The following is a 19769-nucleotide window of genomic DNA, read 5'->3' on the forward strand; positions in this document are numbered from 1 at the left end:
TTCAAACTGCATGTTGAGCAGGATATAGATTGTGAGTTCTTCTCATGTCTGGGACTGTGCCCTCTATACAAATGTGTTAAAAATCTAATGACTAACGACTTGTGGAAGATCATGGCACATCGCTGAGAATTTCTTAATCATTCCTCAACCACCTATCATCGCCTCCGTCAATCTGAGCTGATGGATTTCTAAAGTATATTATGCTCGGTCACCTGGTCTCCAGTTTGATTTCTGGTATTGGCCATGTGGCGAATAATATGGTTTTTTTCAGAACTCAAATTTCATATGAATGGAATAAAAATGAAAAAAAGAAAACAGTATTTGAGAATGTTGAAATAAAAATCACATCTTAAGAAATAATGGAATAAAAATTAAAAAATGAAAACAGTACTTACTTAACAATGTTGAAATGAAAATCGCATTGTAAAATAAGAACTGATTTACTGAATAAGGAATATATGTACATTTTTTTTTGAATTTCGTAATTTGCGCATCATGAGCTCAGGATGGATTGCACTCGTGTTACAGAATGGTACGTAGGACACCTTGTATGTTTAGGTATATCTTCGTGCATCAAAAGGATGAAATTTTTTCCCCCTTTAGAGAAAGGTTTGCAACCTTGTTTACGCGTCATATGTCGAGTAATTTACGGTGCCAACGTCGTTGCCGTTTCGCCTGGCTACGTGGAAATTGAATTTTAACATAATGATCCGGTAAATTGGTACTTCTTCGTCGACGCGGTGATAATTTCAAAGGCCAAAATGACGGAAATCGCACGAATTTTCTCGTTACGCGGATTGAAATTTGTGAATTGAAATATCTATAAGGTGTTCTGCTCTTTAGTGGCATTTCTGATTCTGACGCCCTCGTCGTTGATTTGGACGATTGGAGGTTGTTGATGATATTGTTGTGTCGATTCGATCCATTTTTAGTATATATAGAATAACGATTAGTGTATGATTGATTTTTTTCTTTCCTTTGAGTTGAGATTCAATCAGTTTATATGTATAGAGATAAGTTATTAAGCACACATGTGCATGTATTATTACGTTCGTACTTCCTTAAAATACTCACACTCGATCTTATACAATTTTCCTTGTCTCACACCCTCAGCTATAAGATTCCATTCATGATTGGAAATCTGAATTTTTCCGACACCAGATAGATATCTATAAGCAGAATCATCAATAGTAGATGCTAGTACTCAGCAAGTTTTGTGGCAATTCTTCAACCAATAAGACATTTTTAATGGTTCAATGTGTGATCATGATCACATTACCTACTTTAAATTCAACATTGACAGTACATACCAGTATACATATGTACATATTTAGCAACACAATGAAATTCACCTCCCATTTTAACATTTATTAACTGGATTTTCAAGCTCAATACGTTTAGAAAAGTACTCTTTTTTATTCACAATATGATCTGTGCGACCACTATCTAATAGCCAAATCATATTCGATCATTTTACACACGAATTGGTTTGTTTTTTCTCATCAACTTCAACCAAAAACGACTCTGCAGACCTATTATTACAATTATCACTACGATTATAATTATTATTACGATTATTATTACCATTAAAACGACCTCGGTCATTAAATCTTCGATTGTGACCAAAATTACCACGTCTATTTCAATTCGGATTATTTTTCCAGCACTACTTCCGCATATGAACCTGCTTTCCGCAATTAAAACATCCTCTACTGGACCCAGATCGCATCTGAACTTTGATAACTTCCTTATCTTTTTCGCTGGTCTCTTCATTGACAGGTGGGGCTGCTGATGACGACGTTGAGGGGTTTGGCTCATTTTGAGGCTCATCAGACTCGAATTTGGTCCCCAATGATAAAAACTTAGCTTTGACATAATATGTAAACTTATTCTTCCCATCAGGCAAAACGTCAACTATATCGGATAAATGAGACAATTCTTTGGGCATTTTCATTATAAAATACTGCAACTTCGTATCACCATCCAAAAGTTTCCCTGATGAACGAATCGTATTCAAAGCACCTTCGAATTTGCTCACAAACACTATTGGTTCTATTTCAGAATTATATGTACATATTTCAATTCGGACAAACGAGTAAGCTGCTACTTGGGCTGCTTGAGTCTGAATTGCATAAATTTCGTCCAAGACCGTAACCTTTCGTTGCAAATCAGCTCCATCTGATCATTCCTGCTTTTTGGCCTTCAAAATATCAGCGGTTGCACCTGCTGGTGCCGCACTCAAGGCATCAATACACTCCTTGGCTTCCAAATAGTGTTCAAACGATATCTCCATTGGGTATAATTTGTCCGTGGAGCGAATGGCGATACTTGAGATTTGGATACAATCACGGGTATAGTTGAGAAAACGTGTTGTACATGAAGTTGTTGCCTATTTTGAAAATTGAAAGAGTTGATCTTGTTTTCAAAAAGTTTTTATCAAATTTCATTTTTGACCAAGAGGGTGTGTAGTACCTAGCTACCTACATCACGAAAAAGCAGCGTTTTCTCATCGTGTACGAATTTTGGCCTTACTTGCAAATTGAAGGGGCTACGAACAGATTTTGAGAGAGAAATACCGTAGTATGATCAAAAGACAGATTGTGCGTTTCAAAGTGAACGAATTCTATCATCATAACTGGATATTCAAATTTTGAACGTTGTGATGAAAAAATTTGCCAAGTTTCTGACGTACCTAGTATATGTACCTTACCTACTGTCCATTTTTTGGGCATTTTTTGAATTACCACAATTTTCTTCTTTTGTGAAATCTGTCCGAAGTTTCTTCGGTTTGCAATGTGGGCAAAAAGCTGTTTGAGAAATTTTTTTCAATTTATCAGATACACAGTTCACATCCTCGTGGTTAAGAATGATTTTTGACTATTATTACGTACGTATATACCTTTTGGAAATGAAATTTTGTCTCTCCATTTTCAGAATAGGCAAACATGTAGTATGTGTAACATTTTTTCTTGGTGGCATCCGATTGTGTTCAAATCTTAAGTATTGCTATTCACTTGACAGACATCCTGATAGAATCAAATGAATCACGGCGAACGGAATTTTGGAAAAAGAAAAAACAACTCGCCTGGGTCCATGATTGAATTTTTTGGATTCAAATCACTAGAATCTTACTGCGTTAGAAAACTTCTCACTTCCTCAGAGGCTTGACGTTGCAAACGTGTATATTCTTCTAAATTCGAATCATTTTCGTTTGAATAAGACGATTATGTACTGAAGTAGATAGTTTGAAATGAAAAAAGGTAGGAAAAATTTAGTAGGCTACTTACGTATTCATATTCTTGAATTCAATTTTCATTCTGTTACTCAATGGATGATTCGGCTATTTGCTTTACAATTGCGTCTTTGATTGTACAGCCGTCCAGGGCGATTTTTCGATTTTCACGTAGCAATTTTGAAAAATTGACCAAAAATAGTCGGCCCAGGTCGCATACCTAAACTTTCCATATTATTTGGGTATTTTAATATAGGTATGGTGAGATTAGCCCATGATGAAATTTTTAGCTGTTGAAGTTGATATTTCAATTTTTCTGAGCAATTTTTCGATTTTCACGTAGCAATTTTGAAAAATTTCCAAACATAGTCGGTCTAGGTCGCATACCTAATTCCCAAATAATATATGTGACCGTCCGCGATAAAACCGACCATCCGTCGCAAAAAATCGAAAATGTTTTTTCGCCTATTTTTGGGCCTTAAATGGTTTAGGGAATAAGAATTCGTGAAAAAAAAAATTTCGATTTTTTTGCGACGGATGGTCGGTTTTATCGCGGACGGTCACATATTGTGAAGTTTAGGCATAAGTATGACCTGGACCGACTATTTTTAACCATTTTTTCAAAATTTCAGTGTGAAAATCGAAAAATTGCTCTGAAGTGAAAAATCGGAATATCAACTTCATCAGCTGAAGATTTGGGGTTAGGATCCGATGTCTTCTATCCAATACCCTGATACTCGCAGATTTTCCATAATTAGCGATTCAATTCGACAGCCTAAACATTGCACAGGATAGGAAAAAAATGGAGAGGATTTTGGACAAATTCAGTAGAAATCTTCATTTCGAGTTGAGAATCATTCAGAAAATTACCAAAACATCAAACCGTATGAAGAAATATTTTGCAATACAGAGTTGCCCATTCTTTGGTCATCACAACCAATTTTTAAAAAATTGAAAAAAATTAGCCAATAAAAACGAACATGAATTTTTTTGTTCTTTTGACATTTGGCAATAATGGCCATAAAATTGGCAACACTGTATTCCAAAATATTAACCCAGTTGTCATAAATTAAACCTATTATTTTCCTAATACAATTAATAAATCGGAGATTTCTGCTTCTTCCAATCCGTAATCTTCTTTTAATGTATCTTCGATCATTTTGCGGTCAACAGATTCCACACCGAGGATTTTTTTCAGCAGAATTTGATGGTGGGACTCATGCCCCATTATCATGACAAACGTTGCATTCGAAGCAATATTTATCAGTTTTTCAGGCGTCATACTTTTTCTCAAAGCCTCAACTTCCGAGTGTTGAGAATAAGAAAGAATATGAACCCACTCTAAGAACATATCATCGAACGTATTGAATAGTTTCTCTCTCGCTGGAGGGTTCAAGTATTGGGTTTCATTTTCAACTGGAATCGTGATTTGCCAGTTTGGAAAAACAGAAACTGTGAAATAGGTACATATTTCAGAAGAAAACATTTTAAAACATAAAACTTACCCAAAAATATTGAGGACCCTCGTCTCTCCTCCAGGAGTACCTCCTCAGCTAGAACTTTTTTTTGGGTGTCTTTTTCAATTCAAATCATTTTGTTTGTGATCCACCCTAGTATGCATATTTCTTGAATCAATCGAGTTGATAAATTAATATTGAATGAAAGAAAAATCACGTTCACGAGAAACACTCTGTTTATTAACATTTTCAAGTTGTGACAGTTGTTTCGGTACAACTTACCATGATCAGACAATGGAAATAGAATGATAAATAATTTGCTGTTATTTTTTTTCTATGTAGAGCTCAATGTCTCATACGAAACGCAGATTTTTCAATTTTGACCATTTATGGAGTGACGACGACGGAGGAAATGCCGGATGCGGATTCGAATTGAGAAAATTTTAAAAAAATCAAAATTCAAGAAGACAGATCTAAAAATTGAAAAAAATACCAGATTGCTTCCTCAATTCTCTTTCCAAGTTACAAAATTATCTGTTTTCGAAATTGGGAAAAAAACACGACAGAGTAAAATCCAAGTCAGCTATTTTAAAACCTCTCTAACCCTCAATCAACAAAATTTAATGAGCGAATTTTTAAAATTCTATGCTATAAGGTCAGCATAACAGATAGAGGCTCATGCAAAACGTCGACATTGGCAGTAATTTTACGACACCTCTCGACCTTTGTGCTGTATTTCTATCAAAATATTCCATTCTAGAATACGTGCAAGACCCTAAAACACTATTCTAGCGATATTAAAAGGCATTATGAACATTTTTCTATAAATTTAATTACCTACATAACAAGTGAGATAATCATACCTACACAACTCACAAAAAAAAAACACCGTAATAAAAATTTTTAAAAATAATCAAACTAATCACCTAATAATTGAAGAGCTCTATTCCAAAGTGGGTCAAGTCATTTTTTTCCCCAAAGAAAGCGTTTAAAGTTTTTGATGCTAAATTGTTCTGTTTCCAAAGGTTGGTGCACCTTACCTTACTTTGGACATCGAACAATTGCTTGTAGAAAAATTTACTTTAAAAAATCTATCACTTAATCCACTTTTGAAGTAAAAATCTTCGTTAAACGTGCTTTTTTAAAAAATGACCTAATCCACTTTGGAATAGAGCTCCTTCAATTGTACGAATAATCGCATCTTAATACATATATTCGATGTTTATTTATGAATGAACACATTATTTTAATCTTGACCCAAATTTACTTGATCAAATCTGTTATACTTCTTGACTACGTAGTTCGGTCGTCTCAGCAGGCTCAGCAGTCCTTTCTATGATCGGCTCAGGAGATTTGATCCTATTTGTAAAAAAAAATTAGAAAAAAAAGTTAGTTTCTTACTATACGACTTTTCAATAAAAATTGAATTGTTGATGTATTTTTATTACTTGGTTTTCTGACTATCATGGTCTCTAGACCGAATGACCAATCGGTATCCGGTACAAACGATCAATAAGAACAAAGGCCCGACTATTAATACCATTACAGGAATCACAATCCAAAGAGTTCTAGAAGAAAATTCTTGCTGACCTGGCAGCCAAAAATGTACAATTTTTAATACATATTTATTCGCGAGAAAAAAATTATAAACGTTGATTTGAAAATAAATGCATCCGATGTAGAAAAATATTAAACTACGTAAAGATAAAAATAATATTATTTAAAAAATGAGTACACACGAAATGGAAAAATGTTCCTTATAAAATACGTCACATAAAAAAAAAAAAAAAAAATGAAAACAAAAAGTAAAACTAGGAACAAATTTCCATTCCACCTCATCACTCACTTTCGTGATAGTACCATATTTTTTTTGAAAAACGAGAGAATATTAGATACGAAACACATTGAAATAATTTTTTGAAAAAAGTGGAACAGAAATTTTTCCCTTACATTTGATTTATCTAGCTACCTACCTAACCTAATTTACCTATTCCTTAAACCATACATTTCAAGATCTTGTACTCTGTAGGTTACTAAATTACCAAAAGGCAGAATTAAAAAGAGATAAAACGGGGAACACAACAAAAACAATGAGTATATTATCAGATAATTGGGCTAAATTACTCGTATTAAACCAAATCCGCCTGTACCCTCGAACCATATCGTATCGGAGCATTTTCATAATAACGACTAGCCGAACGACGAACACCATCGTTATACTGCTGTTCGTCCAATAACCTATGAACTCTTTCATTAGCGTCGTTATATTCGTCCTCCAAGTCCCAAACTTTGTCTTCGAATTCAATCAAAGGTTTTCCAGGTAAAGGTTCATTGGTTCTATAGACACCATCGTAACGACGTTTGTATTTAGGAGTGGTGCCGCCAGGAAGATGCGATTGACTAGGACTAGGATCGGATAAAGGACTACTTCCTAGACTACCTCTATCTCTGGGGAATTGGAATCTGGGACCTGGCGATATAGCCGAGGGGTCTACTATTCTTTGACTATGTAACGCGGGTATACTGCGAGCTCTAGGCAGGCGAGTGGTTTCTTGGACGATGGTGTCGCTGAGATTAGGAGTACTTAGAGCCAGAATAGAGTCTCTGCGGCGCATGGCCGGAGTCGAGGTGAAGTTCCACGACAGATTTGAGCCTTGTTTTTTACCCTTGCGATAGGCTACGTTTAATACGCAACAGAATAATATCAAAATTGGTACTATCACTAGCGATGTGATGGATATCGATGTCCACGCGGTTCTCGATTCGTACTCGACTATACCTGAAATTGCATTACAAACGAGACGGATGTTCGTTCAAATGTTCCAATAAACGTTTGGGTTTTTGGGCATTTTTTACATGGGTGCCAAAACTCAAAGTGATTATAATAATATAGCATGATAGTGCACTTACGTAGGCATTCCGTGTATCCGTATTCGGGCACATCCCACCGCCCTTCTGCGGTGCAAGTTCGCCGTTGGTCACCGATCAAAACGAAATCTTGATTGCACTCAAATGTCACCTTGGTGCCGGGAGTGAATAGAAAATTGCTCTTTCGACCAAATCTGGGCGTTTCCAGCACTCCGCAAGTGATCACTAGAATAATAGATACAATTTTAAGATCATTATTGGTTTTGTACAGTCTTTTTCCTGCAGCCAATAAAGTTGTCAACATTTTCATCAATTGTTACCTCTATCTTTGTTTCTAGCTTTAATATTAACGAACGAATCCTGGAACTGGAGAGTATTTTTGGCGAGTTCTTCGTTTAATGATACCGCGTAATCGTATTGACATTGGTAGGAGTCACCGCAAATTTGGTGGGCTCTTTTGATATCGTCAGACCTTTAAAAACATAATTTTTTGCATGAAAAAATAGAAAAAAATTGAAAAGATCAGAATTTTGTGTTTTTTTGATCGATTGTTGGTTTTTACCACTTTCAATAATTTTTGTTCAGCTCTGCAAACTTATGGAGTGGTCAATAATCCGTTTTTTTTGCAAAACTTACGAATAAGATTTTTGAACACTGATTTTCATTGCCTTGAATTCTTGCCTTTTCCATTTTTTTCTACATATAAAACCTCGAAATTTTCCATCAAATATTCAGGGTTTTTTCACAGTTGAATTTTATGCGATCTCCAGTTTTTTTTCAAAGGAAATTTTTCTCTTAGATAACTTTTGACCCCCCCCCCCTCCTTCCACTCTCGAAATCGTTTAAAAATGTTGCCAAACATACACAAATTTTTATATTTTTCTGTCAAATTTTTTTCCCTGCAACTTAGCTAAAAAGCGAGAATTTTCGTCAACTTGAAAAAAATTCTATTTTCTACAATTATTGTCGAAAAAACGAGATTATTTTGCATCCAACTTTTTCCTTTAAAAAAAGTGACTAAATTGAGATTTTTTGAAGTTTTTGCGAAAAAGCGACAATTTTAGTATTTTTTTTTTTTAGCTGGTAACGACATTTTGAAAATTTTGACAAAAAGCAAGTTTTTTGAGTTTTCAGAAAGCGAGACATTTTTTCAACTTTTTTGTAAAAATGGGAGACTATTGGTTAAATTCTGGAAAAAAATTTGACTTTCCAGAAATTTTTTGCCAAAAATCGACAATTTTTGGGGAGACGAGACTTTTTTTTGGCAATTTTGGTAGGAAGTGACATTTTTTGCCCCTTGTATGCAGAAATGAGGCAGATAATTTCAGCATAAGGTAAAGTTTATTCGTAATAGTAACGCTGAAAAAGCTGTGTAGCCATTTTGAAACCCAAAATATTGTTATTCTCGTATAAACATTTTTCTTTTTTCCAAAATGTATAAAGGATTGAATTTTTGAGTTTATAAAAAAGCAACTTTGTAATCAAAACGTTGATAAAGTAGCCAAGAATTGTACTTGTTATATTAGATTGAATTTTCAGGTGCTGAAATCGATTTCAACGCTTTCTACAGAAGGATTTGAAATTGCTAGAGAAAAATCAATTTTTGCCAGAGGCGTCAAATCGGCTCAAAAATGGTGGCAATTATTTCTTGTAGGGGAGGGGGAGTTGACTTCAGATTTTCTTCGTTATATTTACTACGATAGGTATTTTTGCAGAGAATATCGTACAAATGGTCATTTCCATCATTTTCAAAAATTGGCCAAAAATCAAAAAATCAACTTTTTTCTATCTTTCTTTTTTTGCAGAAAATAAATTCGTGAAATTGTCGTGTATCTGAAGAATTCTCCAGAATATACGAATTGAATGAATAAATTACCTATTTGAAATCGAAAATAAAACTAAAAATAGTTACCGACCTATTTTGTGGAATTATTTGTTCTGGAGTAACAGCGAACTCGGCGAAGAAAGTTCGATTGGCGTAATAACTCGCTGTTCGTCCATATTCTCGATAAAATAAGGCTCCTCCTTTGTATCTTTCGTATCTATCTTCTAACATCCCTGTGAACATGTTAAATAATCACGATTAGGTACGACTTGAGCTAATGCATGAGAAAAATCCAAATTATTAATACGAGACAGACAGCAGCAAATTGGAAGGTCTATAAATAATTCTTCCATCACCTCGAAAAAATGCAATGAAGTGTTTTTTCATCATCACTAAAATTTCATTTCCAACTCAATTTGCTTAAAAAGTACTCAACTAGATTCCCATAATTTTATCTAATCTATAAGCATACGCCTGCCATTAGTACGAGTACTTACAATACATTCCGAAATTCTCATGAATACTTCGAAAATCGCCCGTATTTATATTCAAAATGGTTCCATCGGGTAACATAAAGTCGTCCATACCGTTGAAATTCCAAGTTCCGAGTAGACCTCTAGTTTGATTCTGGAAAATGATGACGAATAAATAAATATAAATTGCTTAGGTACATACGTAAATTCTAACAATGCTGCTATTGCTGTTTTTCGATCAACATTAATGTGGTCATTCTTACAATAAATTTCCAAGGTAGATAGACCCGCGCACTCATGGATCCCTTATTTTCTAATACTTCGACTCCCACTCCAGATTCGAACATGATGATGACTTCGGATTGATTCAGGACGTACATAGGGGTATACACAGTAACACCTTGAAAAACAGCACATGAGTTATAGAAATAGGTTTTTTGGATCATTGTATTAATTTTTGAACAGCCAAATAAATACCTAGTCCTACACTTACCATGAAAATGTTGTAATTTCAACGACGTCCTATCGAAAAATACTCGTTTTCCGTCGGCTAGCACATCCAATCTGTATCTCCATTGTGCTTCTTGAGGTCTTAGACGAACTTCAATTACAGCTGAAGAATTATCTCGAGCTGTCCAAAAAATCAAAAAACAATAGTGAAAAATTCATCGTTGCAGAATTCTTTTTCAAAAACATAGAATACAGCTAAGTAAATTTCATACCCACAACTGATGTCAACCTAGTGGCCATTACAGGTCCGTAGATATTACTCGCAACTTGCTCAAAACGACCTTGGACATCCAACTTGTGCTTATCAGTATCGGTATGCACGAGAACGAATTCCCCTTTACCATTGAACGAGTAGGCTACGTCGTCAAAAGTGATGAAATGAGGATCTCCGAATACCGTAGCTGTAGAAATAACATCACTGTTAGACAAATCTTAGTATATTTTCAGAATAATTAGGAATTAATATTTTCTACTCACCGACATAAGGAGATTGATACGCGATGCAATCTTGAGTAGGACGTCTTTCGAATCGGAAAGTTTCACAGCCTACAGATTGTTCTTCTTGCCAAAGACAACAACTATAGAATGGGGTCACATCGTGGAACCATTGAGATAGTGTAGGTACCTGTAAAACGATATCAAAAGTTGATGATTATTACAGTGTACTTCGAATAGATTGAATACCTGACTCTGGATGGCCGATGTTTTTGTATAATTACTTTGTTAGCTTCGTTCCATGGTAAATAACCTAGATTATGAGATCGTCGGGGTTTCGAGCCCCACTGTTGGTCGTAAGTCAGCATAAGGTAGTTATTTTTGTCGTAGCAACATTGTTGTTCCGAGCCCTCCAAACTGTAAAAAATTTAATTCAGGGTATTTAACTGGTAGTGAAAGTAGTGAAAAAGTAGTGATTTTAAAAATGGGTAATGGAATGTAGTGAAAAAGTGGTGAATTTAGTCAAAAAGGTAATGAAAAAATGAAGAAATTTATTTTAAAATTTAAAAATACTTCATAAATGAATTTTTTTCCATTTTCAAAAAAAAAAAATAATTGAATTTTCCTGTGAAAAAATTGACTTTGTGAATATTTTTTTTGTGTTAAGGGGGGTCGAGTGGAGATAATTATGAAAATTTGGTTAAAAAAAGGTACCTAGTGGAAAAAAATGTTTTTTTTTTTTCAAAAAAAATTCCATTACTAGATACTATGATCATCTTCTGGTTAAAGGAGGGGGGGGGGTCAATTTGATACATTTTCTCAAATTTCTGTCGTTTTCTAATGATCTATCAATTTTTGATATTTTTGAATGATTTTCACAATCAATTTTACAATTTTAATGATACTTTATTTGTGAATATGCATTTCTGGCTCTTTATTATTTCACCTGAAGATCGTAAGAATTTTTACTTTGGCCTTCGACCATTATTATTTCATTTATGTATTTGTTGATTGATCAATAATTTTATAATTAACTAATCCACTTTAATTTTTTCTTCGTTTCAGGTGAGTACAAATTTCCTTCCAATAATGATAGAATCATGGAACTCGCGTATGAGATTAAGTGAGTAATTTTATAATCCTTATGAGAAAAGTTACGTAGGTCACTTCTACACAATCATGTGACCTTTTATTTTCAATGGCGAATCAATGGAAATGTTTAAATGAAGGTGATGTAATTTTCCGAATATGAATTTGGAAACAAGAGACCAAATTTTTGAGTTCACAAACGATTCAAAAGTGAAAGAGTAGTGATTTTTTCAAAATAAATTGTTGAATACCTACCATGTAAATTGAAATACCTACGAAGGTATCACCTTTAAAGATATATAGGGACTAGGGTTATATTTAATTCACATACCTAGGAGCTCCAGTTCTCACGCAATGACGAGCTCCTTTATTGTAAAAACAGCTAGGGTTGGACACGATATCACAATCATAATCTGGCAGATAACGCCCTTTATCCGCAAGAGCTTGTTCCAGAACACAAGGACATTGAGGAATCTGTGTAAAAGTAAATTGGATGTATTTTTTGTTTTTGCTTGAAAACGATCAACTTGAATGTTTTAATAAAATACGAAAGCTCTAAGTATTTAGTTATTGTTACTACTGGCTTACCTCAGCAGCGAAATTTTTCAAATATCTGTCATTTTTGATCCACTTATCACACAGGTGTTCGGGCCACCGAGCTCCGTGCTCTCGTTCCCATTGAGACGCGAAATACCATCCCAGTGGTATAGGTTTACTCCAAAGCACTCTGAAAATTATATTTGTAGGGTAATTGAGAAAACTACAGTGATCGTTTTTAATCAGATATAAATGCAACGGTTCAAGTCATAATCTTATTAGAATCGCAGTCCGATTTACTTACGGTGAAAGTCCATGCTGGAAATATTTTCCTGGATCAGATAAGGTGATTTGTAAAAATCCGAATTCCAAGTCTCGAACTTCTGCATTATCCCGAGAAGAATACACTTCCGGGTAAAGAACATATGACCCGGTATTTGGTATATTGTCCTGAAATACACAGTTGAAAGGTTACTTACTTGATGAAGTTCTTGGTCGAAGATCGACCTATTAATATTTGGAATGAAATTAGATGATTACTTCGAGGATATCAATATACAATAATTCGGGTCTAATGGTGGTTTCTTTGTATCCCCAAAGGGTTAGTCTGAGTCGAGCTTCGTAATTGGTTGTCAAATTCTGCCGATTCCAGGTGATAACGATATTCTGCCTCATATCGGTCTTATGTATCCATTCCGACTCGATGGAGATTTTTTCTGTTGCTGTAGCTGGTGTTTCTGAAAATGAAAAAAAAAACATGAAAAATATTTATCGTTGGCACTTGGCGAAAAAGAAAATTAATCAACTTACCAACGAAAAACATCCCTTTCCAATTATATTTTTCATCACCGATAGCAATATCAAAGATGACGTAGCCCTCGACCATCAAGAAAGGTTGAACACATACGGCTCTGTTGCGATCAATTACACGTCCTACTACTTCCTCTGTATCGAATCTGAATAAATTTCGCAATTTTAGTATAGCCATTATAATGCAAAATAATATGGTAATTAATCGTAACCGAATTTCTCTTACTTGCATCTCACTTTCATATTCGGCTCGAAACATGGTCCGGTGATATTGATAATAGTGCCTCCTAACATATTACCGCTTTCGGGAGCGAAAACGAGAGGAAGTGCAGTACCGGCTGTTTGAATGAAAAAAATTATTAAATTTGAATACAAAATTATAGAGTATTGTATGTCTAATCGATTTACTTTTCAATTATTACCTGCATCTTTATTACAAGTACCCAACATGATGTTTTCATCTATACGGAAGATATGTCTACCAGGAAATCCATTAGCCCATCCTCTGCCAACTAAATCTCGTATGGTAGATCGTTGCGAATAAGGGTAATATTCGTAGCTTCTGGTACCATTTCCAGCATTGAAACCGACCTTTGAAAAAAATCATAACTCATAAGTACTGTATTTCGATCAATAATTTTATTTTTATAAAGATAAATACATGAAAACTTACATAGGCTGGTACACCTCCTTCTCCCAGAGTCGTATCACCTCCAGCTTCTGTATGACTAGTCCACTGCATTTCAGCGTAATTAAAGATGGCGTAAGTGTAGACTTCATCGGTGGCCAAAATTAATTGGAAAGTATTTGTCTGAAAAATACCGCAAAATTGTACGATTTTTTTCTTCGCCAGGTTTTTGAAAAACTATTTGTTGAAACACTTACCACATAAATTGAGTTGGCAAATCCTCCAGCGAAAGACATATTTTTCCAAGTTACAATGGCAGCGTGTTTTGGATCGAAAGTATCTGCGCCTACTACACCTTCGCGAATATCCCACTTGAGTCTTTCTCTCATTTCAACTCCAAATTGATCAGTTCTTCCTTGTAAATCTCGTTCCATCCTGTGAAATTTAATTTTATCGAGTATTTTTCGTAAATTAGACTCAATAAGGTATCGTTTGATTTCGGTCTATCTTACCTAAAATACACTCCTGGTCTGCGGTGATCGATATCTTCAGCTTTGAGCACTCCGATTCGACATTTACTATAAAATATTCCAATGAATGAAGGATCATTTTTCCTCGGCCAGTCTTTATTTGGGAATTTCAACGGATACGAGAGCTGAGGTGGAGGGTCGCTGAATTCCAAGTATCCGTGCATCGATACCTAATTTTTGAGCAGAATTTCAATTTGTAAATCTTTCAAATACCCAAGTTGTGGGTTGCATAGATGGTCTCAAGAGAGACATAAGTAGTCGCATAAAATTTACTTACCCTGGTGTAATTAAACCTGAAGCCAAAGAATGGTAACTGGAAGTTGAAATTTTTATGAACTTGAGGATTCGAATGATGAATATGTATTTGTAGATCGCCATTATCGTCGTCTCCTCCTTTGTCGAAATACCAATACATGAATTCAGATCTTATTTCCCTGAGTCTTTCATCGGTTATAACGAATACTTCTCCGTTTGGACCTTGTCGTTGAGTAGCAGGTGCGTATCGATACGACATGTCGTCTGTGAATTGAAATTAGATGAGATTTAAAACTTATGAAAGTGTGATGTGACGCATCTCCCATTACAGGGTATCCACAAACTTGGAAAACCTGGAAAAGTCAGGGAATTTGGTTGGTCTGGAAAAGTCAAGAGAATTTTCAGCATTTTTTACTCGAGAGTCAGGGAATTTTATGAAAGGTTACTTCCTTTTCGTTAAAAATGGCTAAGAAGCCCTATCTAAGTCTCTTTTTCTGCCGAAAATAGCAAAAAGTCTCGCTTTTAGCCAAAATTATCGAACATTTTTTTTGCGAAAAATTGCTAAAAATTGTGTTGTTTTTTGCATCCGAAAACTCTCGCTCTTTTTCAATAATAGTTCAAATGTGTCGTTTTTTCGCAAGAAATTATTGCTTGAAAAAAAAACTTTTCTTTTGCTGAAACTGTCAAAAGTCTCGTATTTATTGGCAAAAATAGCAAAAATTCTCAATTTTTGCCCAAAATTACCAAAATTTTTAATTTTTGTCCAAAATTGCCAAAATTCTGAATTTTTACCCAAAATTTCCAAAATTCTGAATTTTTACCCAAAATTTCCAAAATTCTCAATTTTTGCCCAAAATTGCCAAAATTTTCAATGTTTGCCCAAAATTGCCTAAAAAGTAGGTTTTTTTTCAATCAAAAAGTTGTAAAATATTTTTAGTTACCTTTTCGGCAAAAATTGGGAAAAGGTCTGTAACTGCCAAAATATCCTGTTTTTTTCTGAAGTTAAACAAGTTCCTGTCGAGTTTCATTTTCAAATTTTGATTAAAAACGAAAAGTTCTGGTTTTTTTGGTATTTTTTTCTGCATTAAATGCATAGCCCATGTTTTGTTACTTTTTTGGTTACCTTTTGGTTCCTTTTTTGAGCTTTTAGGTTACTAAGGTCACTTTTTTTTGGAAAAATTAGTACTAGCCCTAGAATTTCGAAAAATTATTGATTACTTAAATTTGAAAAATGTTGACTTTGAAAAATTCTATTTCTTGATGAAGTCTTTCTAAATTTTGAATCATGAATTTCCCAAAGCTTTTACCCTCGGTTCGCTCTCTCATGAAGTGGTACCAAACTGGGGGAGTCCAACTAAAAAACCAAAAAAAAAAATTCTCACCACGTACAAAATAGTGGCCATCATTTCGAGCACGCAGTCGTGTTAGTTTGGAAAAAAAGGGCACAATTGTAGACCTATTTACGATATTTGTCGCTCATGATGTTCGAAAAAATTTGACATCCCCTCCCCACTTGATTGCATGTGTAATTCATTTTTGAAGGGTCTGGAAAACCTGGAAAAGTCAGGGAAACTCATTTCCGAGCAAGGGTGGACAGTTGGACACACTGTCCCTAGATTTTTTGATACACACAGCACATTATTATGAAATTTTCGATCAAATTACCAATTTTAGCATAGATTTCAAATCGAAATTTTCTAAGAAAGATAAGTACGAGTATTTCAATAAATATGTATTATAGGTCATGGTCTTGAAAATGCAAACGGAAATTAATCATGATGAATTACAAAATACCCATTATCTCATTACCCACCTAATACGTGTGGTACTCAAAACGTAAAATCTATTCATGATAAAATTAATCCAGAAAAATGGATAAAAATTTCTGACTGACTTGAAAACAAATACTCGTAATTTTTCTTCAAAAAACATTTCATAGTAAGTTAATATCCACATACGTAATACATATTAAAAAAACACTAGCACACTCTACATCCAAAAATTAACAACTAAATTGATCAACTCAGCTATAAAATAATAAAAGTTGGTTGCGTACATTATAAATTTAACCGTAACGAATCAGTTTAGGAAAAATTTCACTTTATACGCGCGAGCTTCGATAAACCAAGATAAAGGAAGTACCTATAACTCTACTCGTCAAGTGCACACTGCTATCTCTTCCTCCAGTATTTATCATTATGTAAATATTGTAAAAAAATAATAAGTATGTACCTGTCGTCAATGAAAATTACGAAATATCGTGAATCACAAAGTGTTTTTAAAAAGTAAAACGACGAAAAATTTTCTTTTCATCGTTACACTTATTTACGCATTCTTAATCATATTATGCATCATCTACCTACGTTCTGTGTCATGTGATGTGATTTGGTGACGAATCTGTACATATTGAAATTTTTTCTCGGTGAATCAACCATAAATATATCTAAGGTTGTAATGTGACGAAATTTATAGCACCATAATGGCTCACCTAATTCAAAGCATATTATTTTCTCGTACTTTTCTACCTCATTTTCTCTCATTTTCAGAAATATTACCCTCCCAATTTGATTTTAAAAAATTATTTGTTCAATTCTATTGTTTTTATTCAACTATAGGCAATTCAATGTTCATCCAGTTCTTCAAATTTTCCTTCCCGGTCTTTTTCCCCTCTACATGGTAACTTTCGATTTCAAAATTTCCTCATTCAACGTCATTGTTTAAATATTGAAATTTCCTTGTTTTCCTTTGTTTGTTACAATGATGGAGTTTATTACATCAAACGAATGGGCAAATGCGAAATAGCTAGATGAATGTAGATTTCGTGGAAAACAAAGAAATTTTGTACGAATAAAGATCTGAATCGTAGGTACTGAAAGGAAGAAAACTCGAAAGAAAAAATCGTAGAAAGGCAAGCAAATGGTGGTATACTTTTAATCGATAAATATCAGAGAGGGAAGAGGTCAATAATTACCATACCTATAATCTTTGTCATCGTTTCAAATTGAGAAGAGAGAGGAAGGGAGGGTGATAGAAGACCAAAATCTAACTGAATACGATCGTTATAGGGGAAAACCGAAAAGATGTCGTAAATTTTTGTAAACAGTGAAAAAAGGCTTGAAAAAAAAAATGAAATTTCTTCCCCTAAAAATTAAAAATTACTTACTCAAATGAAAAAAATCTGACGTTTTTTTCAAAAAATCGGACGTTTTTTTTAAAAAATCGTAACGAAAGAATGCCTCGCATAAGGCATTTTCTCGAATAATCTTTATCGTCATTTTCAATCCAACTTACTCCCTCCCCTCCTCACTATCCCTAAAATTACCTTAGGTACATTAAACGTAAAAATCTACAATGAAACTCACCATACTGTCCTCTGCCCCTGTTGTTAGTCCTTTGTTGATACCTAAACGAAGGCCTTTGAAACACATTATTGGTATCCAGCTGACCAGGCTGCTGATAATTCGGCTGTCTGGGTGTCACCGCAGCTGCATCTCTAAATCGTTGCTCATCTCGATTCCTTTGAGCAGGGTCGTATCGCTGAGGCGGGTCGTACCGTTGAGGAATATCGATTCGTTGACCATCCTGGAATCTCTGAGCCGGGTTCCCATAGTTATATTCATTTTGTTGTCCTTTGACACAACTAATCGCGATCACAATCAAGATCACGCGAAGGACGCGCACGTTCATATTTTTAAAATTCAAAAAACGATCGAACGAGAACCATTCATATTTCACCCGTTGAAACTCCACCTGTAACTGACTCTTCTTTTCTCTTAACCTACTTCACTCGCGGCGACAACGACTAAATTTTGTTATCTATCTGTTTGCCGCCACTTATTAGCAGTTTTCGCTATTTCCGAAATAAGTACGTACCTTATCGTGCCAAGTCACACCTTTTTTAAATAACGATAAAAAAATTAAGGTATTTTAAACACAACGACGAGTGTAGCTGGTTAATCCTCGCGCTGAGGAAACGATGATTAATTAATTTCGTTGCTTGATAGGTAGAGGTGATACACTGTTTGAGTGTTTGAGCGTAATTCAACGTCATGATTTTTGCTTATACCTCGCCCCACCACCGCCCACCGCACTCTGCTGTTTTCGTACTTTTGATTCACCTGTGCTTTCGAGTGCGACGAATACGCGGAAAAATTGCGCACTCAGGTGCGAGTAATTTGTCCAAATCGATGAATACAGAGCAGCAGGTTGTTTGCGAAGTGACGAATAGGAAATAGGTGCTAGAAAGTGAGAATATGATCGAGTTTTGTCGCATGTGTATTGTGTACCTTACTGTGTAGAACGGAAATGGATTGGATGAGAGATGAGACAGTTTATGAGGAAGTTGTAGAAAATACAGGTACTTCTACCTAGCTATAATATATTTATTGATGAATGCTGAGAACGATCATCAAAATCCAAGACCACTTTTATGCGGTTCTACAGAGTGGTTGAAAAATTGCAAATCGCTTAGCTATGTAACTTTTAGGTGAATTTGTATTTTGAAAATTTTTTCTTCCGAAATATTTCACATTAATTAAGCCAAAATATCGAAAGATATCATTTCTGAAACAGGGGAAATATTTTGGAACCCAAAAGTGCTCATTTTTAGATAATTATATTCAATTTCAAACACTTGGAAAAAATTGGTCCAGTTTTTGGCTATTTTTCTAAATTTTTCGAAATCGCTTCAATGACCACAAATCATAATTTCAAACTCTCGAGTGCGTTTTTTTATTTTTGTTGAACTTTTGAAAATCAAGGTCATAAAGATGCAGAAAAATCAAAATTTCACCGAATCGAGTTGAAAAACTGAAATTTGATATGTGCCCTAATTTCGACGCTTGAATCGACGATTGGACAGATTTTGGGGCGTTTTTTTTTTCAACTGGAGTTTCCAAAAAGTGGGTGGAGATTTCCAGGACGGTTCAACACAACTTCAAATTAGCTCAGAATGTTGAAATTTAGGGTATAGCGTGAATTTTAGCTTCCCAAATTCGTTGGTGTAAAAGTTTTGTGAAAATTTCAACTTCCAAAAATCTGCTTCAGGCTCCAGAACTACTCAAAATAGTTTCAAACAGTTTTCAATAGATTGGGGGGGGGGGATTGAAAGTGAGGCGTGT

The 19769-nt window shown here is 34.6% G+C and overlaps 2 protein-coding genes across 6 annotated transcripts in view; one reads left to right on the top strand and one right to left on the bottom strand.

Annotated features, from left to right (window-relative positions):
- Positions 1 to 19769, top strand: part of LOC135843515 (potassium voltage-gated channel protein Shaw-like) — a 761198-nt gene that overhangs the window by 117209 nt on the left and 624220 nt on the right. The window lies entirely within an intron of this gene.
- On the bottom strand, positions 4908 to 18618 carry mesh (sushi domain containing 2 mesh). Of its 2 annotated transcripts, XM_065361431.1 has the most exons (23): positions 18012 to 18609; positions 14672 to 14913; positions 14377 to 14564; positions 14122 to 14299; positions 13910 to 14047; positions 13659 to 13827; positions 13463 to 13574; positions 13237 to 13382; positions 12967 to 13163; positions 12731 to 12876; positions 12478 to 12616; positions 12221 to 12363; positions 11085 to 11217; positions 10843 to 10990; positions 10578 to 10766; positions 10349 to 10486; positions 10119 to 10255; positions 9880 to 10009; positions 9474 to 9615; positions 7878 to 8029; positions 7600 to 7782; positions 6138 to 6279; positions 4908 to 6048 (listed from the first exon to the last, which is right to left on the bottom strand). In XM_065361431.1, exons 1-23 carry the CDS (start codon positions 18334 to 18336, stop codon positions 5970 to 5972), a joined length of 3696 nt encoding a protein of 1231 aa, XP_065217503.1. In that variant the 5' UTR covers positions 18337 to 18609; the 3' UTR covers positions 4908 to 5969. The 2 variants fall into 2 exon arrangements, with proteins under 2 accessions (XP_065217503.1, XP_065217502.1); XM_065361430.1 differs by lacking the exons at positions 4908 to 6048; positions 6138 to 6279 and adding an exon at positions 6760 to 7468 and having other exon boundaries at positions 18012 to 18618.

Source organism: Planococcus citri, chromosome 4, assembly GCF_950023065.1.
Source record: "Planococcus citri chromosome 4, ihPlaCitr1.1, whole genome shotgun sequence".
NCBI classification, from domain to species: domain Eukaryota; kingdom Metazoa; phylum Arthropoda; class Insecta; order Hemiptera; family Pseudococcidae; genus Planococcus; species Planococcus citri.